Source organism: Spermophilus citellus, assembly GCF_964194105.1.
Source record: "Spermophilus citellus genome assembly, chromosome: 12".
In the NCBI taxonomy this organism is placed as follows: domain Eukaryota; kingdom Metazoa; phylum Chordata; class Mammalia; order Rodentia; family Sciuridae; genus Spermophilus; species Spermophilus citellus.
In genome coordinates, this window is record NC_138198.1 from 100,702,419 (window position 1) to 100,729,335 (window position 26,917).

At 34.4% G+C, this 26,917-nt stretch overlaps 1 protein-coding gene across 1 annotated transcript in view; it reads right to left on the reverse strand.

Annotated features, from left to right (window-relative positions):
• Positions 1 to 26,917, reverse strand: part of RIT2 (Ras like without CAAX 2) — a gene marked incomplete at both ends in the record, with an annotated part of 337,149 nt that overhangs the window by 126,995 nt on the left and 183,237 nt on the right. Inside the window, one exon of the mRNA XM_081263502.1 lies at positions 25,998 to 26,189. Within this exon, the coding sequence (XP_081119628.1) occupies positions 25,998 to 26,189 (192 nt within the window). The remainder of the gene's footprint in view (positions 1 to 25,997; positions 26,190 to 26,917) is intronic.

A 26,917-nucleotide genomic window follows, 5' to 3' on the forward strand; every position in this document is an offset into this window, starting at 1 on the left:
TTTAAAACTATGTAATTGCAGATTTCAAGATGGGACTAGGAAAAAACTGCAAAGGTAATTATCCTCAAATATTTTAAAACTATGTAATTGCAGATTTCAAGATAGGGCAGGAAAATATCTTCATAGTCTAGTGCATGCCTTCTTGTAGCATACACACACACACACACACACACACACACACACATGCACATACATACATATTCTATGTAATATATGTGTCTCTCTGTGTGTGTGTATATGCATATATATGTCAGATGAGGGCAAAGTTTTGATTTGGGGAATTGAAACACATCTTACTTTTTATGTTCAAATTACAGATATCTATGTAGCATATAAACAGATATAAAGAACATCTGCAGTATTAAAAGTTTACAGGGATTATAATCAGGAAAAATCTAAAATGACTTCTCATGTTATAATAAAAGTTGAAAGGGTAAGAGATGCTGGTATAATATTATTTAAAAATAAGTCATCAAAACAGAACAATTCACAATAACCAAGGTAAGGAATCAACCTAGGTGCCCATCAACAGATGAATGGATAAAGAAAATGTGGTACATATACTCGATGGAGTATTACTCAGCCAAAAAGAATAATAAAATTTTAGTATGTGCTAGTAAATGGTTAGAACTGAAAATCATCATGTTAAGTGAAATATGACAGAACCAGGAAGTCAAGTGTCAAATGTTTTCTGTGATACGTGTAAGCTAGTTCAAAGTAAGGACAAAATAAATGAAAGAAGGAAAAAGGAAGATGGGGAGGTGGAATTCTATTAAAACAGAAGAAAGTTTAGTAGAGTAGAGGGAAGGGATTGAGAGGGAAGGGAGAAGGGACAGGAGAAGGAAAGAACAGTGAATGAATCTGATCCAACTCTCCTTTGTACATATATGAATATTCCACAGTGACTCTCACCTTTATGTATATACACAAGGCATTAATTAAGAAAAACTATAAGTAAAAATAGTAGAAAGATCAGTAGAATAGAGGGAAGGAAGAGGGGAGGGAAAGGGGAAGTACTGGGAACTAAATTAGAGTAAATCATATTCCATGTTTTTATAATTATGTTGAAATAAATCCTAATGTTTTATATGTCTAAAAAGAATCAATTTTAAAAAATGAAGTAAAAAAATAGAATATCAAGTATTAAGAGGCGTGGAGATAGACAATTTGGACAAGGATAGAGTAAGACTTCTGAAGATGTCTAATGTAAATAAATACGTGCTTCAGTTTGTTCTGATGCTGTCCCAGGAGGAGACCCACATCTGTGTGGTTGCCATGCGGGGCAGCAACTGATAACTCTGAGCCAGTGGTAGATGCAACGATGAGAGAGGGTGAAACGGTCAGGATTTCCTACTGAGGAGTCTTGTAGGATAAAGAAAATGGGGTTCAGACACCAGCTTTGGTTTTGAAAGGATTCCCCCGGGAAAGACCTAAAGAGGGACGGAACTGTACACTCTTTTAAAAGGTTACAAGTTTAAACACTAAAGACCCAGACGTCAGACCGCACACACAGGAGAAGTCAAAATTAAGAAAGAGTAAAGAAACAGAGAGTTACAGAGTTATTGTAAAAAAAAAAATGCAATTTTGTCTAAATGGAAGGAAAACTTCCAAGAGTGGCAGGTAGCACTAATATAACTCATAATAATTATGTAAATTTTCCTGTTTTTTATATTTTGAAAGAATTTCAAATTTTAAAAGAGTTTTAATGATGATAGTACAAATTTTCAAATATTGGCATTTTAAACATTTATTTGCTTTATTGTCCTCTCCTTAATATAGACCATATTCAAATTTTGCTACTTGTCCCCAAAATGTCTCATGCAACATTTTTTTTTTCCTGATCTGTGGTTCAGTTCTGGTTTATACATTGCATATAGACATCATGTCTTTTTTTTTTCCCCCTTTGGATGGGCCTGCTCCTTAGACTGTCTCTTCTGACAGATAAATTGTGAAGAATGTGGCCAATTATACTGTAAAAGTCCCTCAATTTGGGCTCTTCTGATATTTTCTTATGATTAGTTTCAAGATTTGCACTTTTGACATGAATACTGCATTAAGTGGTGTATCTTTCTAAGGCCCCTCAGTGGAAGTAAAAGATGTTCTTTGTCATATGATTAATAATGTTCATTTTTATCACATGGTCAAGGTGATGCCCAATAGAGTTATTAACTGTGAATTTACAGTTAAACCCTTTCTAATAAGCATAATAAATTTTTGAAGGTTATTTTGAGACTATGTAAACATCCTATTCTTCATTAAACATTTACCCAATAGTTTTAACATCTACTAGTGATTCTTATTTATTTTGTATTTTGAAATATTTTCTTACAAATGGACAAGTTACTTTATTATAACTAATAAACATGTAAAATAATTCTATTCAAATAATACTTTGAGAAACAATTGTAATAATAATTTCAAAAAAGGCACTGATCTGCTCTCGATGCCAGGGGAACAGATATAACTTGAAAGCATGCTGGGTAAACCAGGAAACACAGCGATCATAGTGCAAATCCCGATAATAAGAATTTATTCTTATCTCTCCGTGGAACGTACAGTAAGTTAGACAAAGTAGAAGACATTATAATCATTAAGAAGAGAAAATATTGTAAAATGTCACCTAATAAAAGTTAATTCTGTATTGTTGCAAATATATTTAATTTTCAAATAAAATTTATGTCCTATTTTTAAAATATTTTTTACGAGGAACATAGTTTCCTAGGGCTGCTACAACAAATTGTCACAAATTTGATGAGTTAACACAACTGAAATTCATTCACAATTGAGGAGGCCAGAAGTCTGAAGTTAAGGTACAGGCAATTGCTTTCTTTGAAAGGTCTTGGGAAGAATCCTTCCCTGCTTCTTTCACCTTCTAGTGATTCCTGGTGTTCTCTGGTTTGTAGAAACAGACTTTAGTCTCTACCTCCATTTTACCTTGACTTCTTCTCCCTGTGTGTCTCTGTACTCTTTTCTCTTCTTATAAGGACACCAATCATTCCATTGTAAATCTAGAATGATCTCAACTTGAGATCCTTAATTATATTAGCAAAGAGCCTACTTCCTTAAAAGGTCACATTTGTGGGTGGGGTTAAGGCATGGACATGTCTTTTGGTGGACACTTTTCAACACACTACAAGATGTGTGACATTTGAGAACCAAGAAGTCAGACTCAGTTGTGTGAAAGGGAACTGGAGCTCTTCCAATATACCCACATGGTGACAAAGGTTAAGTGGTTCAGTGAGCACAGGGTTAATAAGAATTGACCAAGTGATTTAATGGAAGATATTAGTTGATAGCTACACAAAATGAAAACAATACAACTGTGGCACTGTATCATAACACATAGAATTATGTCTAGCTTAATAGCTGGTAATTGAGAGATATAATATTGATCAAGCTTGAGATGACAGTGTTTCTCAATTACTGGTTCCCAGACCACCTGTGCTATGATCATCTTAAGTACTTTTTAATGTGCAGATTGTATAGTCTCACACACACAATGAATCCAAATTTCTGAGGATGGTGAACAAAAAACTTCAAAATTAATGTTTTTCTCTTGCTAATTCTGTGTCCTCTGAAATGTGAAAACTTTTGATATAAATAAAAATTTTTATGCTTTAATGATGGAGATCAGTGTGAGAGATGAGATCCTGGATGGAAGGAGAGGTCAAAAGCACTGAGATGCCTTCCACAGCAATGACATCCTTATTGCCTATCCCATCAATCTCCTCCATACTCTTGATGTCTTTGTTGTTTCTGGTTTGTACATATTTCTTATACTCAAAGTTTTTCATCATCTACCTCTTTATGAAATGCTTCTCTAAACCTTAAGACACCGTCCACATTGGTTCTTACCCTTGAAAATTGAAACCCATATTCTGATTTAATGTTCAATGGTGTGAGGTAATGTAAACTTGAGGTGCATTGGGAGTTCAAGTTCAAAACATTCATTTCCTTCTGGAAATATTACACACTAAGTCACAGAGAAAACAAGTGTACAGCCTGTCATTGTCTCAAGCTCAGCTGCTGTGATTGTCTGACATCCAGATATTTGTTACAAAATATACTCCAAAAATTAGGTTTTCAGTTCCTTGAAGTACCAACTTAGGTTGCAGTTATATAGGGATTGAAGGTATGGAGGCACCCTCAATTTAATTTAGTTAACCATGTTTAATATTGTCTCAACATTTTAGTATATATTCCATATATAATTAAATTCTGAAAGTCTGGTAAACATAAAACTATATAATACCAAAACAATCAATGAAATTGAATTAATCAAAAGAATGAAACTAAACCACCAGACACTAATTATGGTAATTAACTTAATCCTGGTAGTGATATTTAATATCAATTAGTACTAGAGTATATGCATTATATATCTTAATTAATCTAAATTAAATGTGTGATTAAGGTAATTTATTTTTAATAAGGTGCTTTTCATTCTACAAAATTTAATATTGTATAATTTGGAGGAAATTCTGCTTCTCTTAGGTAGACGATATCATAATAATGCCTCACATATGACAGACATTGAACAGTAACATAATGAGCTTTAAAAATGAAATGATTTCTCTGGGGTTTTTCATAAAACCTACCTTAGTATCAGTAATATAAATGAGAAGTCAGGCTGGTAGTCCATGTCAGACGGGCACTTGTTGAAACTAAGCTATATCTCAGATATAAGTAATTAGAACTAGCATGTTCCAGGTTAACACCAAGAACCCTTCCATTAGACAAGAAGCTAGAGAGCACACCCGCAAATACCTGTTAGTCAAAGCATTTCTTTTGCTAGTATGTGTTATATCTAAAGGCCTTGACATTATATCTCCAGTTCAAACTACTCCTATAGGCTTCCCTGAAAAGATAAATATTTTTATTAAATAATTCTCCCTCTTTCTTTTTCTTAAACCAATGGTAGTGTTTTCACAAGATGTGTGGGGGACAAAAATTTAGTATTAGACTGAGGCAAAAGAGCTTGAGAGAAAAAAAATTGTTGGTGAAAGGAGAAAAGTTATGAAATTATATCACAGAGAAAATAGTGAGAGATGTAATCAGAAAGCAGAAAGACAGTAAAAGGATGATGTTTAACTGTGGGTCTCAAAGTGTGAGGCACAGAGCTCTAGTCATTCCCAAGCCTCTTTAAGAGATGTATGAGGTCAAAACAATGTCACACTAATGTTATAATTTTATTTGGCTCTATCACTGAGCTAGCATATTTTTTCCTGATGGAACAAGGACAATGTTTGATGAAACTTCTGTTGCTTTAACATGAATAAAGGTAGTGCCATGTATCAAACTCATATTATTTGTTGCTACATGCTTATAATATAAAGAATGGCACAATAGAATAAACTTGATGAAGAATAAGCATTGTTAAATGCTTTCAATATTGACATTTGTGTTCACATCATTGCAATATTATCTGTAATGAAATTTGAAGAATGCATTAAAAAGTTTTGCTAATGTACACTTATTGTGTTGGATTGAAGCACTTGATAAATTGCTTCTGTAAAGAGCTGGACGACTCACACTTTTATAAAACCCTGTTTTATCTCAGAAAAATAATTGCCAGTCAAGCCAAAGTTATTCAGACTAGAGTACCTAATAGACATTATCTTAGCAATGAAAGAATTAAAATTTTCATCCAAGAACAACTGACAATAATAGAGGTCAACAATAAAATTTGGGGTTCAAAGCAAAAAACTAGCATTTGGGAAAACTCTACCCAGAGTTTAACAACCTCCCAATTCTAAGAGATCTTTTAAGATAAAATTGATTATTAATTTTTGAGTCTGATGTTTTTGTACAATCAAATGTGACAGTATTTAAACATCAACCTAACTCAGTGAATCAATGGTTTTCAAAAGGCCAATATATATTATAAAACCTTGAGAGATTCAGTAATGTCCATTGGTACTAGACAGATTAGTAAATTTTAGTTTAAGAAAATATTTCATTGACAGATATAGAATCTGAATTTTAACTACTTTTTTAAAAAAATACAACATGTTGAATTTTGCTGAGTTGTTGAAGAAGACTGTCTATAATTATCTGGAAAATGTATTAAAATATCCTGCCTTTTCTGATTATTTTTTCATAAACTTTAACTATGATGTTTTTAACCACAGATTGAAGAAAAGTGCAAGTCTAGGAATTCAGCTGTCTTCAATGAGGTAACACATTAAGGAGACTTGCAAAAAATTGTAAAACAATGTCTCTTATGTTTAGGTATGAGATGTCCCCAAAATTTCATGTGTGAGCGAATGCAAGAAAGTTTGGAGGTGAAATGATTGGGTTCTGAGAACTTAAGCCTAATCAGTGCATTAACCCATTAATATGGATTAACTCCATAACCTAGGCAGATAGCATATGGTTGGAAGATATGGGTCCTGGGGGCATGCCTTTGGAGTATGTATTTTGTCCCAGGTGAGCCAAGCTTAGACTCTCTCTGCTTCCTGATTGTCAATGTCCTAAGCTTCTTTCCTCTTCCACCATGATGTTGCCTTATTTTGAGTGCAAAGAAATAGATTTGGCCATCTATGAGCTGAGACCTCTGAACCTGTGGGACTCAAACGAACTTTTCCTCCTCTAAAATTGTTCTTTTCAAGTTTTTGTGTCAGAGTGGCAATAGAGCTGTCTAAAACAATGCCATTTAATACTAATTTGGGGAGGAAAAATACGTATTTTCCATAAAATTGTTACTTTTATTATCATGCGATGAGTTTAACATTGTTAATTTAAATAAAATGTAAATAACAATAAATATTAACATTCTACTTTAATTTTTAATGTGGTAAACAGACTCTCTTGGGGAGGGGGTCCTCAATAATTCTAAGCATTTAAGGGGCTCTTGAGAACAACTGATCTTTATGTTCTCGCATATAAAATATGCACAAATGGTCATGATGATGATTCATACATAGATAGATAATAAAAACCTAAAGTAAAGTAAATTATTAGGAATATAAATTCAGAAGAGGACCATTAGGGATTGCAATCAGGGACAGTACTGTAGGGAGCTTCAATGTTACTGAGAATGTTCTGCTTCTTTTTTTTTTTTTTTTTTAAAGAGAGAGTGAGAGAGGAGAGAGAGAGAGAGAGAGAGAGAGAGAGAGAGAGAGAGAGAGAGAGAGAGAGAATTTTTTAATATTTATTATTTTTTAGTTCTCGGCGGACACAACATCTTTGTTGGTATGTGGTGCTGAGGATCGAACCCGGGCAGCACGCATGCCAGGCGAGCGTGCTACCGCTTGAGCCACATCCCCAGCCCGAGAATGTTCTGCTTCTTAAGTTGGGTGTAATGTTTATGGATGTGCATGATATTACTGTGCAGTTTATAATTTGCATACATCCTTTTATTTATTATGCTTTATCAATATTTCAGAGTTTTAGAAATAGAAGGATTTTAAATAGTTAATTGGAAGATAGAAGTGGGAGAAATTGGGGGATCATCGGTGTATACTAATAACTTATTTTTCAAGAAAATAAAACACCCAATATTTTTTGCTTTCTCAGGAAAAATATAGAGATAAATATGTCTGAAAAATTAGAGGGTAACATGGACTGGGGATGTAACTCAGTTGGTAGAGTGCTTGCCTCACATGCATAAAGCCATAGGTTCAATCCCCAGCACCACAAAAATAAATAAATGAATAAATAAATAAGAAGGGGGGGACTAGAGGGTAACATAATAAAATCATAAGCTATAACTTTCAAACAAAAAGTGATTAAAAGGAAACAGAATAGTTAAGCAAAGACAGAAATAAAAGAGAAATAAAAATGCAATAAATAGAAAATGGTGAATAAATCCAAATGTTATAACATATGAAATTATAACATATGAAAATGAGTTAACATGTTCTTTAAGTGATGTTATAAAATTGAATTCAAAATCAAAACAAAATCCATATATATATATATATATACATATATATATATATATAACTATATATATATACATATTTATGTATATCTTATAAGAAAGGCAATCTAAATAAAATGAGAAAAGACAAAGAGCAAGAAAAAACAAAACAAGTATATTAATAAAATTAGTAATATAATTTGAGAAATAGAATGGTAAAAACAAAGAATAGAGGCATAAAATAATAGAAAAATAAACCATCTTTAGTATTGAAAAATCATATTCAATGTGCTTTTAGCAAAATCATTTTGAATATGTCATGATTTTAAAAACTGCAAGAAAGAAACTGACAAATATTAATATTATGATATTTTAATGTTTCTTTCAGGATCTGAGATAATATAGAAATCAGTATAATACCCATGTAATCGATTTGTAGATAGATAAGAAAATTGATAGGATTAGTAGGTGGATAGATACTGCCAGCTATTTCTATAGCCCTCAAATATGAACAACATTAGGCAAAGAAGATAGTTTTCAGAAAGTGATAATTCATTGGCTGCAAATCTTCCATTTTAAAGAGTTGATCTCTTGGAAATTAAGGTTTCTGATTTCAATAGAGTTCAGTAAGAAATGTTTGCACATATTGATAGAGCATAAAGGGATCTTTGGAAGCTAAAATAATTTATGCTATTCAGATGAAGCTTTGATATAATAAATTATCATAATTGCCTCTATAATAAATAGAACACCTCTATGCTGATCCATCATCTATCACAAAAGGGAAAACAAGTCAAATCCAGAAAGTTTTATAAGAGGATTGAATAAGCCTTCATAAACCAGATAATTCCTCTTAAAAGCACAGATCAAGAAAAATAACTGGAAGGCTTATGTGTCATTTTTACCTTGATTCCAAAGCTGGACAAGGAGTTTAAAACAACAAAATTATAAGCAGATTGAACTAAGGCATCCTAAGGAAAAAAAATAAACAAATGAAAGCAATTTCAATAAAAAAAGCAGAATTATTCATGAAACTTCTAAAATTCATATCGAAGAATAAAGTTCCAAGAATAAGCAATACAACTCTACAGAAAGCAATTAACAACAAAAAATTAGAAAAGCAAATCTTCCCTACAAAATGTTATGATGAGTTATAAGTTATAATGCACTATTAATGACTAATATATAGGAGATGAGTAGAACTGTTAGTGTTCTAGAAACTGACCCAGGCATGTATGGGAACTCGATTTGTATGATGCTCTAAATTAATTGCATTGATGTACAAAACAAAAGCCTTAATTATTGAACTGAAAACTTTAATGATTTAGAATAAAATATAGGAGAATATCTTTGTGTTTTCAAGCAGGAGTGATATTTAGACCCCCTAACAACACGTAGGGTATTGACACCAACCAGTCAGAAGAGAGGTCAACGATAATGCAAGAATAAAGTTCCACTATCTGTGTAACTGTGAGGCATTAGTCCTGGAGTGTTAGAGCTTAGGGAATTCAGCAGTGTCCCAAGTATCTGGAGGGGCATCAGATACTTGGGCAGCAGTGGGCCTGGAGTAGCAGGTAGGCCTGTGCTCTGGGAGGAGACTATTAACCATGACTATGGGAATATTTTGTATTTTAAGAGTTGGCATGCCTTACCAATATGTACCAAAAACATTAGCCTTGTTCTGCTAAGGAATAAGTTTTTGGTCAAATAGCAGAATACAACTCACAAAAGAAACTTGAAATACAGTGAAAGAAAAGTGACAGATTGGTATACACATATATAAAATAGAAAAGAATTTATAAAGAGCACCTATTAATTCATATTGCAAAAAAATTAGGCAAATTGTGTGAATAAAAAATTCACAGAGACACCTAAGTTAAAAAATATCCCATCTTGTTGGTAATCAGGAAAAGGAAAATCCAAACAAAAGAATGAGGTAGAATTTCACACTAATTACGCTGGAAAAATATATAATAATTAGAACATAATAATATTAATTTTATAACTTTAGAGGGTGTGCAAATTGGCAGTTATTTTGGAAAGCAATTTATATTTCGGAAAGCAAATTGTTTTGGAAAGCAATACCCCATGAAACCGAAAATACAAGTGTCTTCACTCAGTTCAACTTCATGTCTACCCACGTCTACTGGGGAAGCTCTCCTCTATGTGTTCAAGGACTCACACACAATAATATCCATATCATAACTTTCAATAATGTGAAAAATTGTTGGAAACATCTTACCAATAGACAAGCTAATTGTTTTGAATACTATTATGTAGGCATTAAAATGAATGTACTAGGTTTGTATTATTACCAGAGATATCTAAAATCAAAGTATTGAGTGAAACAAGAACAAGGCACATATATGTGTATGTGTGTATGTGTATATACATACATATGCTTTTTCTTGTATTACTACATATATGAATATGTGCATGTATTACATATGATACATTTAATTATTAAATAGGTAAAACAATCCATATCATTTCTAAGTAAACATATTTTATAAATGTAGAAAAACATGTCTCTATGATATTAATTATGTCATTAAAAGAAATATAACCTAGCACTGATGATAAAAATGAGGCAAAATTGAAAATAAATAGGAGCCTGCCATCAGAAACACTAGAAATAAAAGATTAGGAGGGGAAAAAGAGTTTATATTTATAAGAAGTATTTTTTAATTCAATAAAATTAAACATAAAAATTTAAACATATATAAGCTTATTCACATTTTCTTCCAGGACTATGTTCATTTTAAGTGCTGTCTCCTAGAATGAATGTTTGTTTCCCCAATATTGACTTCCAACTTTCAATAAACACGGGAAGATTTGTTCTTTGGTTGAGGGCGCACAACCAAACTGCATTGCCATTACATATGCAGTTATATGCTCTGCCCATTACTGTGGCTCTATTGGCCAACTAGCAGGAACTGAATAATTTGAGTTTTCTTTTATTCTCAAAATAAAAACCAAATCTCTCTCTCATAATGTCTCATCACTATACAAACACATAGAACACTGAATATGCAGCAAAATCCAATTATAAACCCACCAAAATTATATTACTTCAATGCTATTTATCATTATGTGAATTACTTTATACTAAATGTCCCTTTGAATACAAAAAAAAAGATCTCTTCTTTATCCTTACTAATTAAGACCAATTTTGGAAGAAAAGAAAGCATACATTTTAATAAGTGGTGGCATGATATATTTCATTTTTTTTTACATTTTTTTTTATTGGTTGTTCACAACGTTACAAAGCACTTGACATATCATACTTCATACATTAGATAACCCACTTCAGTCTAATGCATGATATATTTCAGACACTCCAATAATGCTTTTGAAATTATTGATTTCTTAGAGAAAATCCACCTCCTATGCAGCTTCTGTGCTGCTGCTTCTAATGACAATCTTAATTGCAGATTATTCTCATTTTGTATTGCTGGAAATAGATGAGATACATAACTAATGTATAAGGAACACTGCATTTCAAAACCTGTTTTACCTGCCTCAGATTCTATTTGATTAGTATTAAAGTAGCTTTGTTTTCTCCCTTAAGAGAACCATTTGGCAAGGCACAGTTATATACACCTGTAATCTCATCGACTCAGGAGGATGTCAAGTTCTAGATCAGATTCAGCAATTTAGGGAGGCTCTAAGCAACTTAGTTAGAACCTGTCTCAAAATGAAAAGGGCTGGGGATATGGCTCAGTGGTAAAGTGATCCTGGGCTAAATCTCCAGAACTGCCCTCCCACCCCACAATCAAAAAGAGAACCACTAATGCAAACAATGCAGCTTTCTAATTATTAGGAGTCCCCCTCCTCAAGGCGTGGACTGGCCAATCTTCCTGCCTATCTGCACTCTCGTTGCTCCTCATGCCCATCATTGCCTCATAGTCTGGTGGTTAAGAGGAGGTATTCATTAATTTTTAAAAATGTTTTTAGTTGTCAATGGACACGGCACCTTTATTTTACTTATTTTAATATGGTTCAGAGGATTGAACCCAGTGCTTCACATATGCTAGGCAAGTGCTCTACCTCTGAGCCACAACCCCAGCCCCATCATGACAACGTTCTATAGCATCATTAGTCTAAAATCTTTTCTCTTTCTTCTCTTGATTTGTGTTTTAAGGCATAAAGGAAAAAAAAAAGTACTGTTTCTCTATTTTTTTAAATGTCTTCCTTTTTTTCTGATTTTGTACAGCATGTTTCCTCCTTGATTTAAGTGCACAAACTAGTTGTGTAGGCAGATCTGTAAACAATGGACGGACTTTGAAAAGTGCAAAAGCCAAAGCATGGACAGTGGAAGGTCATAGCAAGAGGGCACACCAACACATGATGTTCAGTGAGCAAAGAAAAGGCTTAATATGGTGATAATTTACAATTCATAAGGATGAGAAGTGGTAAAATAACATGGGATGGCAGAGGTGGCCTATGTCCCCAAATAGTTGGAAGAAGGTGTTGGTATGTACAGTGTAGATTACTTGAGGGGTTGAGCATCAGGGATGAAACCATGATCAATAATCATACAAGAACCCACAGAAAAGCAAACACAATAGTCAAAGCAGATTCCCACCAAGATTCTTGACCTGACCTGGAAGAACCTAGTGGGACCGTAAGCTCCCCTGCATGTGATGGACTCAGCACTCCTCTTCCTCATCTGTGAAGGTGGCAGCTGCCTGTACAATTCCCTCTGTAGGGCTGGATGCATGTATTTTTGACCTTTCCAGAAGAGCAGTTTTCAGGGGCCCAGCCCTGGTACAAGAGCTCACAAATCTTTTAAAACATACTTAAACTTCAGTCACACTAATTGGCATTGAAATTAATTCATGTTCATTTTGCAAGAACTAGTGGTACAGTATGGAGACACTCTGCCAGCTCTATCCACTTGAGCAGGGCAAGTTGACCAAAGAATAAGAAATCTACATCAATGTGTGAGGGTTAAGGCCACTTCTGGCAATAGCCAACCCAGTAATGTTGAAGAGCTCTCTTACTGATACAAAAAAAAAAAAAATGGATATGGAAAAACTACCAAGGTAATCTATGTGAGTCCCTTAGGCAGTAAAGAACTCCAGGGACAGACAAAGTAGGAGAAGTAAAGTAAGAGAAGTGAGCCAGGGGTCTGGCACCTCTTTACCTAGAGAGGCAAATGTCCTCCACTGAAAACTGAGTAGAACTAGGTCTCCACAGGAGTGGCAACAAAAATAGTAGCATAGGGCCTGACAAGCAGCCTTTCTCCCCAGGTTTGAGTTGGGCCAAATGTCCTCATGCTAAGAATAAAAGTGGGAAATAAAGAGATGAGCCCCTATAAGGTCTGTATCTCAGTTTTCTGTCATCCAGTTATTGACTAGAGTAAGATGATGTGGGAAATTTAGTCTTCTTAGTCTCCTTCCAGAAGTAAAGTACTAAAAAATTGAGAATTTTTTTTAAGAGAGACAATCATTCTATACTATTTCAAGGAAATAGATTACAACTTGTAAAAGATGATGAAATATAAAGATCAGTATTTAGAATGACAAAGTAGAACTATTGAAATGAAGAACTCAGTGGGTGAGTTTAAGACAGATTAAGAATAAGGGAAGGGGCTGGGGATGTGGCTCAAGTGGTAGTGCGCTGGCCTGGCATATGCAAGGCACTGGGTTTGATCCTCAGCACCACACAAGAAATAAATAAAGATATTGTGTCCACCTAAAACAAAAAATAAATAAATATTAAAAAAAGAATAAGGGAAAAAGTAAATAATAAAAAATTTAGAAGAATAAAACCAAGAATATGGCTCAGGGAGATAAAAGGATAGAAAGAGAAAAAGAATGAAAGTGGGATACAAGAATGAGGTATAAAAGATTAACACAGTACTAATTTTAATCCTATGAGAGTAGAGAATAAGATAAAAGGAAACTCTGAAGATATGATGACAGAATTTTCCAAATCTGAACAATAGAAAAAGAATTCAAATTGCACTATAGATGCTTGGAAGTAACACATATCTAGAGAAAGAAAGAGAAAGTCACATAGGACCAGATTGAGTCTGTTTGGAAGAAAACAAACAAAACAAACAAACAAACAAACAAAACAGAAAAACTGTAAAACAATGGGGTGGCAAGTTATGGTACAGGAAATGTGCTGCAGGAGTACTTTCAAAATAGCAATTATTCAACACAAACAATAGGCAACAGAAGGAATGGAATGTGATCTCAAATTTGTTAAAGAAATAACTTTTGTGTCCATTTGTGCAACATCATTGAACCCAAATGTATGTATTCTTTATTAAAGATGTATGGAACATTTACCAAAATTATATTTCAAAGTGTTACAAATCCACACAATATAAAGTTCAAGGAACTAAAGATGTACACAACACATCCTTTTAAAATATTAGAAAATAAGGAATTTGATAACTAAAAGGTAACTAGCAATGTGCCACATGATCAGAAGTTAAGAACCACATTTTTGAAACACAAATGAATCAAAGAAGAAATCATAATTGAAACTGCAAAATATTTTGAATTAAAACATAAAAATATAATATATAGAACTGTAGAATTAAAGATGTACAATTAAAATCTTCCTTAGCATGTTAATTTATCTTCAAGTACATAAACTAGAAAAGTAGAATGGATAAAAGTAGAATGGATAAAAATTAATGTGCTAAGCATCTATTTTAAGAATTCAGAACCAGAAGAGCACATTAAACTCCAACAAATTAGAAACAATAAATAGTCAAAATAAAAGCATAAGTAGGTGAACAAGCAGGGGCATATTCAAGCCTGAACAGCATTCAATAGTAAACACAAACACACACTGGTAAACACAAAACTGAAGGGGTTCCTCAAGAAATAAAGCTGAGTAAAAAAAAAATCCAAGCTCAAAAGAATGCATATAAAATTATTCTATTTACTTAACAATCAAAAATTAATAATTTTAGAAAAGGGAAATGAGTTGGTGGATTAATGATTGCTGGGGTTAGGGACTAGGGTAGAGAGGATAGATATGTTAGAAAAGAAACATAAGAGTCTGTGCTAGTGGTATGGTTGAACATCTTGATTGTGGAAGAGCTAAATACATAGAATTTCACTGAATTATACACGTGCACACACAGAGATGTATGCAAATGTAACTGATGAAATTTGAATATATTTTTTGATTGAACCAATGCCAATGTTTTGTATTTGATAAAATTCTGTAGTCATGCATGATGTTAACATTGGGAATACTGAGAGAAGTGCATAAGTGGCTTCTCCACATAGTTGTCTAAAACCACTTGTTTATCTAAATTATTTCCAGATAATTTTTGAAAATGAGTTATGTAATTTCCTAAATATGCAGTTGGATGATTTTTTAAAAGTTCCCAACGTGCAAAGAGCAAATGACTCTTTTCAGAATTTTGTAATTCAGCCTATAGACATCATTCTTTTGAATTCATAGGATTGCTCCAGTCTCTAATGTACTTATAATCATATATGAACCTATAAAACCACAAATGTACAGACACACACACACACACACACACACACACACACACATACACACACTACTGGGTACAGCCAGAAGTCCGATTGTTGAGCATTGAGGAAACTACAAATATCAGAATTTTACCAGGCTGGGATACATGAGGAAGAGCAAGAAAAAGCAAAATCAGGTACAGGATGATACAAAATATTACTTTCACCCATTTCAATTTATTTCCTTTTGGATGGCTATTTTAAATGGTTGGTTTAAAAAACTGTAAGAAATCAATTCAGAACAATATTTTTTATAATCTTGGACTTCAAATCAAGGAACCAATTTGATCACCGATGTAGCTTTTCTTTCTTCTTTTCCTTAAAAAGAAACAAGCTTATTTCCACAAGCTGCACTGTCCTGTCAGTTTTACAAATGTAGTCAATGATCCATGCAAACCAAACAATTCAATGTAACACAATTTAAATAAGGAAGGGAAGCAAACAGTTATATCAGCTCAATCTGAGCAGGCATAATCTCTGTTCCAATGAAACTGGAGACTCACAGGCTACTTAACTGTAGCTACACAAAATCCACAGCAAAATTTAGATGTTTAAATGACAAATTTAGTTAGAAAATTGTATTGAGTCTAATATTTTCATCACCAGTGTTTTAATATAAGCATAAACTAACTTTATGTTTAAATATTTTTATACATTAAGTGTGTGTGTGTGTGTGTGTGTGTGTGTGTGTGTGTGTATTTTTTTCCCTTTTAGGCTTCAAATATTTCATTTAGTGCTTGGAGGTTTTAGACTCTCCCTGATTATGCCCATATGATAAAAAGCACCCTTCATGTCCTTCCACTTCTATTCTAGGATTGTGGTTCTCTAATGTTTAGCATGCCCCAGAGTCACTCAGAAAATTTACTCATCTAGGCTTCTGTGCCATATCCCTATGTATAAGACTCAGATAGTCTCTGAGAATCTGTGTTTTCTAACAGAGCTCACAGGTGATAATGATTCTTCTGGTTTGGAGACCACATTTTAAGAACCCTGGGTCTCATTCCAGATAAGTGTTTCCATGCATTTAAAAATGAGCCCTAGCTTTTCTGGAATGGCCAATAATCCTTTTTATGTTCACTTTGTCAACTTTAGATTTCTCAGTTTTACTTAAACCCATGAGCTAACAGAGGAGAGAGTGAGAGAGCCACACAGGGACATCAGGTTAAACTTGTCAAAAACTGTAGGCGACAAGAAAACCTTAAAAAACACTAGGGTGGGGAGTTATAAGTAATGTGGAGAAGAGAACCTGCAAAATGCCATTAGATGTAAACCTGGCCTTCCACACAAGATAAAAACTACCATAAGGACTGGAATGTGATTTTCAAATTGTCAAAATAAAGTACCTGCCAACTGGTACACCCATGTAATGGTGAACCCAAAGGAATACTTTCTTATCAAATATATATGGAACATTTACCAAAACTGAAAATATGAAATACTGTAAATCACCCCTCCAGGTATTTCAAAGGATTAAAATCACACAGCAAATATTCTTTTAAAATATTAGAAAACAAGAAAGAATTCAATAACAAAATGTAACTGTGCTACTCTGTTTCACAGAATTTTATAGAATTGCTACTCCATGTTTCAAGGTAAAAAATTGAAAAATAATTTCAATATGGGTTTGCCAAATTCATACACTGAAGCCTGTATACTTTGGTTATCGAAAAACCCCCTGAGATTTCACCCAGTTTTAATTACTCTTACTTTTTACACAATTCTTACACTTCTGGCTGGCTAGTTTTTAACTTTTAAAAGAGTAAATTAGAAGCATAACAATAACCTTTCACAACAATCCAGGTGTGCTAGTCAATTTTCTGTTACTGTGAAAAAATACCTTATATAATCAACTGTTGATGAGGTGGTTTTAAAGGTTTTGATTGATGGTTAGTTGACCCTTTTGCTTTGGGTCTGTAACAGTACAATATCTTATGGTGGAATACATAGCAAAGGAGGTCTGCTTACTTGAAAGCAGTTGGGAAACAAAGAACAAGGAGGTAGTCCCCAGGTTCTCAATATTCCCTTCAAGGCCGTGGAATGACCTAACCTCCTTTCCCTAGGCCCCATCCCTAAGGGTTTCACATTAGTGCCACAGACTAGAGAACAAACCTTCAACTTGTGGGCTTTGGGGAGACAAGGCAGACCCAAACTATAACACTCAGTAAGGGATGAAAATGGGGACGCCTAATATCTATTGAGTCCCTGCTGTGTGCCAGGCAGTAATCCACTGACATTATCTAGCTACACCCACCTAAGAACAGAGTCTCAGAGGAGGAAGTGAACAGAAGAGAAAGTTGAACATGAATGCCAGCCCAACTTTTTGGTCAGCTTTTTCACTGAGGTGACTAAAAACACCTGATGAGAACAACTATAGAGGAGGAAAGATTGATTTAGGAGCTCATGGTTTCAGAGGTCTCAATCCATAAATGGCAGGCTCTATTCATCTAGGCTTGAGGTTTGGCAGGATATCATGGCAGAAAGGTGGGTTACAGGGAAACAGCTCGCAAGATGATCAGGAAGCAGCGAGAAAGAGCGACTCAACTCGCCAGATACGAAATATATACCCCAAAGCTAAGCCCCTGATATCCCGCCTCCTTCAGCCACACCCTACAAATCTTCAGTTACCACTCTGTTAATCCCTATCAGGGATTAATTCACTGATTGGGTTAAGGCTTTCACATCCTAATCATTTCTTCTCTGAACCTTCTTGCATTTTCTCACACATGAGCTTTTGAGGGACACCTTACATCTAAACCATAACACCAACCATTGTTGACAATCCAGTCATGAGAAGAGTAGGACCAGATTTGTCTGTCACAGTGTTCCACGTTATGCTGAAATGTGTGGAAATTTATACTAAACTTCACTAGAAATACAGGAAGGGTGTGACTGCAGGAAGGAGTCTTGATGTAGCCCCTTCTGACCCGGAAGCTCTTGACAGCTGGAAACTCTCTACTGACTACATTCTCCTACCTCTGTGCTGAGAAGGAAGAACTCTTATGAGAATATGGATGTTGGTTGCCGATATTTATAAAGACATGGTAATTAACTGCATAAAGATAAAAACCCAGGGTTATCTTATTCTTTGGGACATATTCTCTCTTGCTTTCAAGTATATGCTGAGATTATGTCTTAATCATGTCTTAGCAATTCATCAGGAACATGCAATATACTTTTTAATAATGCATTGATGATCTCAGGTGCCACCGAAGATTGTCCAGCTTTTGTCCTACATGATACATCTCCAAACATCATTGCAATTTTGTCACCTGCCATCCTGTCAGCATGCTGGGTGAGTGTGGAATTCACAAATATTTGGTGCTATGGCTTTCCCCCAAGCTGCCATCATTTCTAATCTTGTTGACCAATTCTCCTAATTGGTTTTCCTGCTTCACTGTGGCCACATTCAACAGCTAGAATGACTTAATGAAAATGCATTCATGTCATAGCTCAGCTCAATGTTTTAAACCAACAATTGCCCTGATCACTTAAAAAAAAAGTGCATGCTCCTTACCCAAAATCTTTTAAGGTGCTATATATCTGACCCTGCATCCTCCATGTTGGCTTTCAAACATGCTGATCTAAATTGCACCATGAAGATTTGACAAATACTGTTGGATCTATCTGGAATGCTCTTCCCACAGGTTTCTGCCCAATGACTTCTTAGAGAGGCCTTCCTGACTACTCTATCAGAGATGGCTTTCTCACTCTCCCACACTGCCCTCTTCTCCCTTCCCCCACGTATTTTTCTTCCTCTTTTCAGTACTGGAAATGTATTTGTGTGTGTGTCTGTGTGTTCATGCATACATGTGTATATATGTAATATTATTAATCAGAGCATTTTTGTGTTGTGCAGTTAGTATAAACACACACTTATTCAAATTGTTCATATTCTGTCTCCTCCACTGTTAATTTAGTTTATTAAAGATACAGATGTCTGTCATATTCATCCCTGTGCAACCAGATACTAAAAGAGTGCCTGTTTCTTACACATTGGGTGATTATTAAAAACTTATTAAATATATTGAATGAAAAATACATATATTCATTATTACCTATGGTTATATATAATGCCAATCATATATATGTATATATATATATATATATATATACGTACATGTACAATTATTATATATACATGTGTGTTTATGTATGCATGCATATGTGAGAAAACTCATTCAAGATAAAATTCTAGATCTAAAAACCCTTTTAGTTTGAATAAATTGGGTAAAACTCTAAGTTTTACTTTCCATCTCAATAGGAATTAACAGATTCATATTTACTTAATTAAATGAGGTAACATACAAAAGAAATGCTATCAAAGGGTAACTGGAGCCAAAATAATTGCTAGTTGAATTTGAGTGTCTATTCTAATAATAATGAGTAAATTGCCAAACCTCTCTTTTCCTTTCAAAAAATAAACCCTCATTATTTGGAAAATGTGTTTATGTGAATAATCTAATGTACTGATAATGAAAGATAATGAAGTGGTACTCTTTTATTTTTTAAGTTTGACTATGATTTGCAATTAATTACTTCATACAGCATATTAAATGCACTTTGGTATATATTTATGTTTTGTCTCTGCTGAAATGTATCTTTGAGGCAGGCATTGTCTATGAATAGAGGACATAGAGACCAACCCATAAAATTACAACTACCTTATATTAGACAAAGGTGCTAAAAGCATGCAGTGGAGAAAGGATAGCATCTTCAACAAATGGTGCTTGGAGAACTGGAAATCCATATGCAACAAAATGAAATTGAATCCCTATCTCTCACCATGCACAAAAGGTAACTCAAAATGGATCAAGGATCTAGGAATTAAACCAGAGACTCTGAGTTTAATAGAAGAAAAAGTTGGCCCTAATTTCCATCACATGGGGTTAGGCTCCAAGTTCTGTAATAAGACACCTATAGCACAAGAATTAAAACCAAGAATCAACAAATGGGATGAATTCAAACTAAAAAGTTTTTTTTCTCAGCAAGAGAAATAATATGTGAGGTGAATAGGGAGCCTACATTCTGGGAACAAATTTTTACCCCTCACACAACAGTTAGAGCTCTAATCTCTAGGGTATACAAAGAAGTCAAAAAGTTAATGCCAAAACAAACAAAAACAAACAAACAAAAAAACAAATAACCAAATCAACAAATGGGCCAAGGACCTGAACAGACACTTATCAGAAAAGGATATACAATCAATCAACAAACACAGGAAAAAATGCTCATTATCTCTAGCAATCATAGAAATGCAAATTAAAACTACTCTAAGATACCATCTCACTCCAGTAAGAATGGCAGCCATTATGAAGTTAAACAACAAGTGCTGGCAGGGATATGGGAAAAAAAGGTACACTCATACATTGCTGGTGGGACTGCAAATTGGTGCAGCCAATTTGGAAAGCAGTATGAGATTCCTTGAAAATCTAGGAATGGAATCACCATTTGACCCAGGTATTCCTCTTCTCAGACCATACCCAAAAGACCTAAAAACAGCATACTACAGGAACACAGCCACATCAATGTTTATAGCAGCACAATTCACAATAGCTAGACTGTGCAACCAACCTAGATGCCCTTGAATGGATGAATGGATAAAAAAAAAATGTGGCATATATACACAATGGAATATTACTCAGCACTAAAAATAACAAGATCATGGCATTTGCAGGGAAATGGATGGCATTAGAGAAGATTATGCTAAGTTAGCCAATCCCCCCCAAAATAAATGCTGAATGTCTTCTCTGATATAAGGGGTGACTCAAAATGGGGTAGGGAGGAAGAGCATGAGAAGAAGATTACCTCTAGATAGGGGAGAGAGGTGGGAGGGAAAGGGAGGAAGAAGGGGAATTGCATAGAAGATGGAAGGACACCCTCATTGTTATACAAAATACATGTATGACAATGTGAGAAAAAAAATTGTGTCACATTAGATTGGGTAGAGAGAAGTGATGGGAGGGGAGAGGAGGAGAAGGGAGGAAAGGAAGGACAGCAGAATAAAATAGACATTATTATTGGTGTATGTATATATGTGACTGCATGACCAATGTGATTCTGCAACCTGTACACTCAGAAAAATGAGAAATTATACCCCATCTGATTCAAAGGTATGATATGTCAAGGTTATTGTACTGTCATGTGTAACTAATTAAAACAAATAAATTTTTTTTTCAAAAAAAAGAAAAGAAAATAAATTGTTGGGAGCATGCTTGACTGTTTACTAAGCAGAATTATTTCCTCAACCCCCCACCAACCACTCACCATGTTTGTTTATACTTGTAAGCCTCAAGATTTATTTCTTCCTCCCTAGACTTATTCTTTCCTGTTTTCTTAAAATAACCGTGAGTCACTATTTATCTGATCTCTTCTATGTGGTCAGGACACTTGTGTCTTTCTCATATATGTGTCCACGTGGATCTTTTGCATCTGTGAACAACTTGTTGAAAGCTATAGCACTTATAGGCAGTATCAGATATCATATTGTTTGGCACTTACTTCTATTGCTTAATAGGGTTTTCTGCATATTTATTGTGCATAGCTCCTGAAGAGAAAGTTCTTGAGAATAAGGAATGAGTTACTCATTCCTTTATTTTATTCTGAAGTTGTCATTCTCTTGATACAATTTTACATAAGTATTATTTTTCTTAATACAGGAGTTCCTAATCCTTATAAATACAGATACCCATCTTGGTTAAAAATAATAATAATAATTTTCATTAGCTATCTCACAAAAGAGTAAATAAAGTGTCTTTCATGATCCAAATTCAGCACTTAGTCAGCAGATATGGAAATTAGAGTCTCCAGGTCTCCAGCTGTGTAGTAACCTGTAATTAGACTCTCAGGACTGAGGGTTTTATCATTATCTGGCTTCAGGATATTTATGGTCTGCTACTGATGTAAACTTTTCTAATCTAGCTCTCAAATAGCTGAAATTCATTCCATTTAGAAAGCATTTGTAGTATGCACAGGTGGTCAGGGTTTTGCAAAAATAATTATCCTCTTGTGCTTTCTAATGTAATGTCTGAAGACACAATAAGTAGGGACAAAGATAATGGAAGCTTAGAAACCTAATGTTGTCTGGGAATTTTTCAAAATTCTTTAGAATACCCTAGATGGACTCTGGACAAAATTGTTCACCTGATTACAAAGCAATGCCTATCAGAAAGGTGTTATTTTATTTTATTTCATTTTATTTCATTTTTTTTTTTTTTTGGTACTGGGGATGGAACCAAGGGACACTCTACCACTGAGCTACATCCTCAATCCTTTTTATTTTGTATTTTGAGACAGGATCTCATTAAATTGCCAAGACGGGCCTTGAACTTGTGACTCTCCTGCCTCAGCTTTCCAAGTAGCTGGGATTACACCATCCCTGGCCCTTTTAGAAGTCTTGAATCTCATTTTCATTGCTTTTCTCCTATTTTTGCTCACACCATTCCTTACAAATTCCCTGTCTTGTCCAGGGCCTGGAGCTGCCCTCTCCACACCTAGGAACTTATCATTCTCATCCTTCTGGCTATACTCGCCATCAACTTGCTATTATGTATGTTCCAATCTCTGAGGAACATGCTAAGATTCTGAAGCTGGTATAAAAACTATAATTCATGATAAAATAATGGTTGGAAGCCCCATGGTAAAACACAGAGCACTTGCATTTCATTTCTGAACTCTAGCTGGCTGTGTGAACATTGTGACACAGCTCTCTTTGTGAGATCTCCAAGTTCCTGAATGTACAAGAGCTTCAGTTTTCTCATGCATGAATAGGCACCATGTAGGAACCCATGACATGGGCTTGTGTTGGTGATTAAATAAAATAATACGTGTAAATTGCCTGTTGAATTTTACAGATACATCACAGGCATCATCAGTATCAAAATAAATACTACTTCCTGACAAAATATTAGCTTTTAAATAGTCTTTTCAAATTTTAACTTGAGACGAATAATGATAAAAAAGGCATTAAAGTCTATTACTTGTTTGCTTTGTATTTTTATTTTTTGCTTGAAATACCACAAGCTTCATCAAAATGCATGAAAGATACAAAAACCTACCCTATCAAATATAAAAAGAAAGAGCTTTAATCAATGGGACTCTTTCCTTTTAATCTCTTTCCCTATAGAGAAGATGTGCCAAGTGAGAATCCTGTTCTCTGTCTCTCCCTATTAAACAAAAGCAAACAAAAAAAGAAACAAAAGGTTTCCTTCAACAACTTTGATGGTTTAATTCTATTACTTTAGGAAGCCTCACAGGACTTCTTTGAGCTTTAGAAGGTCTTAATGTCAGCATTGTTGTTTTTGTTTGTTTGTTTTTCAATTGAACCAGGTTTAGTCTTGTAAATACTCATGTAACAAAAAGATCTGGGTTTTAGCTTTAATTTTATAAATAACCCCAATAGCTTAGGAAAGTCAATTTCTATATCCATATTCACTTCTCAAATATCTTTATTCTTAAAATACTTGCCTTACAACCACACAGGGCAGTCATAAGATTAAAATAAAGTGTGAATTGAAATCATTTGCAAAGAAAAACCACTGTGCGATTTTAGGAATAATTATTTCCATCAGAAGCACCACAGCTAGAAGCCAAATTTGCACATCAACACTTCATTTACTGGCGACATGGGTACATGAGCATTTTAACAAAGATTGTAATTTATGTTTTCATGGCTTTTGCACTTTCAGTGACTATTCATGTTTACTGGCTTTTATCTAAAAAGGAAAAGTATGTCAAATCTGCAAAATTAATGCCTTTCTAAAATATTTGTTTCAGTGACATTTGTGATGCTTATGATTCACTTCACTGCTAATCAGAAAGGAGTGGCTAATTATGCAAGCTGGGATTGAGGTCCTGTTGTACATTCTTTGTGAAGTCCTAAGGGTCACCTCTGAGTCTAGGAAAGCAGGACCTGGAAGGTGCATGGAAAGCAAATGTCACTAGCTTTTGGAATCATAGAGAGCCATTGATCTGTGAGAACCTGAACTGAAAACAGTTTCCCCAATGTTCCCAAATTCACTAGCTTCTGACTTTCCCAAATGACGCTGAACCAGAGGTTTTCATTTTCCAGAAATTCTTAGAAGTGCAATAAAGATGGCCCTGGGATCATTGATGGTGCACTTGTTAGGATGCTTGTCTGGTACTTTGCCCTAGAAAGCCCTAAGAAAAGTGAGGCATCCCTAAGCTTTAGAAGAATATCTGAAAGGTCCAGGTAGTAGGCCTATATTTCTTGTTTTCTGCAAATATCTGAGAATAGATTCATATTTAACTGTTGAGATGAGCTTGAATTCTTACCCACAGAAATAAAAGCATATCGTACCCTACATTGCTTTGGAGAAAGGGAAATAACAAAGAAAGAAAACAAAACAGTACACAGGATACAAATTAATATTACAGCTTTGAAAACAAATTAGTTGAGATACTTAGACTCTCAAGTAAATGATACAAAAATGTCACCATGAAAATGAATTGTACCAAATCATAAGAACATTTCTATATTAAGCATAAAATCATAAAATTTGGCTTTCTGTGAGATATTTTCACTTCTAGAAGACTCAATATGCATTGAATGTGAAAATTCAAATTCAAAAAACTCTTAAAATAAGAGAAAACTGAATTTGCTTTGGTAAAAATTCCTGCCTTAGCAAAGGATCTTACTAGCAGGCTACTTTAAGTGGATTAAAATTAATCATCAATTGGAATAACATAAACTCTATAAAATCATTTCAAATTTAAGGTCAATGCAAATAGAGATGAAGCAATTCAATTTAGACAATTAGATTTACCAAAACTTGATTTGAATGCAAGTTTTCAGTAATGTTGCTTTAGATAAAACAAGTCAGAGCAATGAAAATGTAAGATAACTTCCTTGATCCCTGAACCAGGATGGCTGAAGTATCAGGGGTAGCTCAAAGGAAATTTATCATAGATGAAAATAATTTCTGAATCAACCTGAGAAGTAGTGGCTTGTTTTGATTCTGGGAGAAAGGGAGATCCTGGTTTATCTACCACTGCATGAAAACTTACTCCAAAAAATAATAGCTTAAACATTTTGATTTTCTTTGCCATGGATTCTGTATTTCAGAAATTGAGACAAGAACTCTGCGGAAGATTTTTTTTTTTTTCATGTGAATTGGTTTGAGTGACTTATATGGTGACTGGTGTTAGAACATGCAAAATGGTTTTGCCCAGATGTGTGGTATCATGGCAGGGACAGTTGTGAGCCTTCATCTCACTTTGTCCACATGATTCTTTCTACAGAATTAGCTTGGGCCGCTTTACAGTGTCCCAAAGATGAATATCTCAAGTGAGAAAGGCAGAACCTGAAGAAGCTTAAATTTCAACTTTCCAAGTATACACACTATGGCTCAAAGCAAATAATAGAACCAGCCCCAATCCAAAGGTATAGGGGAGTGATAAGAACCTGCTGTAAAATAGCATGTAAGATGGATTATATTGCAGTAGCCAACACAGTCAACCGCAGGACCACTTAGACTTCCTAGAAAAATCATGTGCATCATTTCTTTCAATTCTCAGTGTCAACCTTGGAAAGCAGCCACACTGAATACTATGTATCTTCTGAGAAAAAAAGACAGAAGCTAACAGATAAAATTGGCACTAACCTGGCGGAACTGTTCCAGGTCAATTTTGTTACCCACCAGCACCAGGGGAATTTCATAGGTGTGGCGGACCTGAAAAATGAGCTCTTTAAACTTGGCAGCCTCCTGGAATGATTGGCGGTCAGTAACAGAGTAACAGATGATGAAGCCCTCTCCACCTCGCATGTACTGCTCCCGCATGGCTGTAAATTCTGCCTGCAGGGAAAGAAAAAGATTCTTTATGAATTGTGGGAGAATCAATATGAAGTATAGATGTATTGTTATGGAATTTGAGTATTTTAAACTATTGAAAGTGTTGATATTTAACCAGAGAAGGGTTGTTTTAAGAGATCTCAGAAGCATATGGTAAATGGTGAATTTCACTCATTGTCTCATAGGAACTATATATAGAGGATATATTTTTAATACTTTTAATGACCTCACTTTAAGAAAAATCTAAATTAGATTTTCCCATTCATTAAAATGATTTGAACCTAAACTTGACATTGTTTACATTGCATATTTAAGCATTTTCTAAATCCCACCCTTAACCATTTTTTTTCCTCTTAGGAACTATTAAAGAAAAAAATAGGATCTAAAGAAATTGGCTTCAGTTTGCATTAAAAGCTAGTTTGTATTGCTAATCTGCCATAGGTCTTCCACATAACCTGGGAAGCAAACTGCTTTTCTCCTCAAAAATATGAGGAAAAACTAGAGTAAGACCATGATTATCCTTGTGAAACTTTTTCCCAGACCTAGTTATATATTTGGATGTTCTTAGATTTGTCTCATGAATAACCGAGGGACAATTTAGTTTCTATATTCTGTTAACTCTTTCATCAGCATTACTTTCCAGATGGTACCAATGCCTCAACTGTCCCTAAGCCATTCATGTTGCATATATCTGTATTACTACTTCTCTGCATCTGGAAGGGCAATGTTTT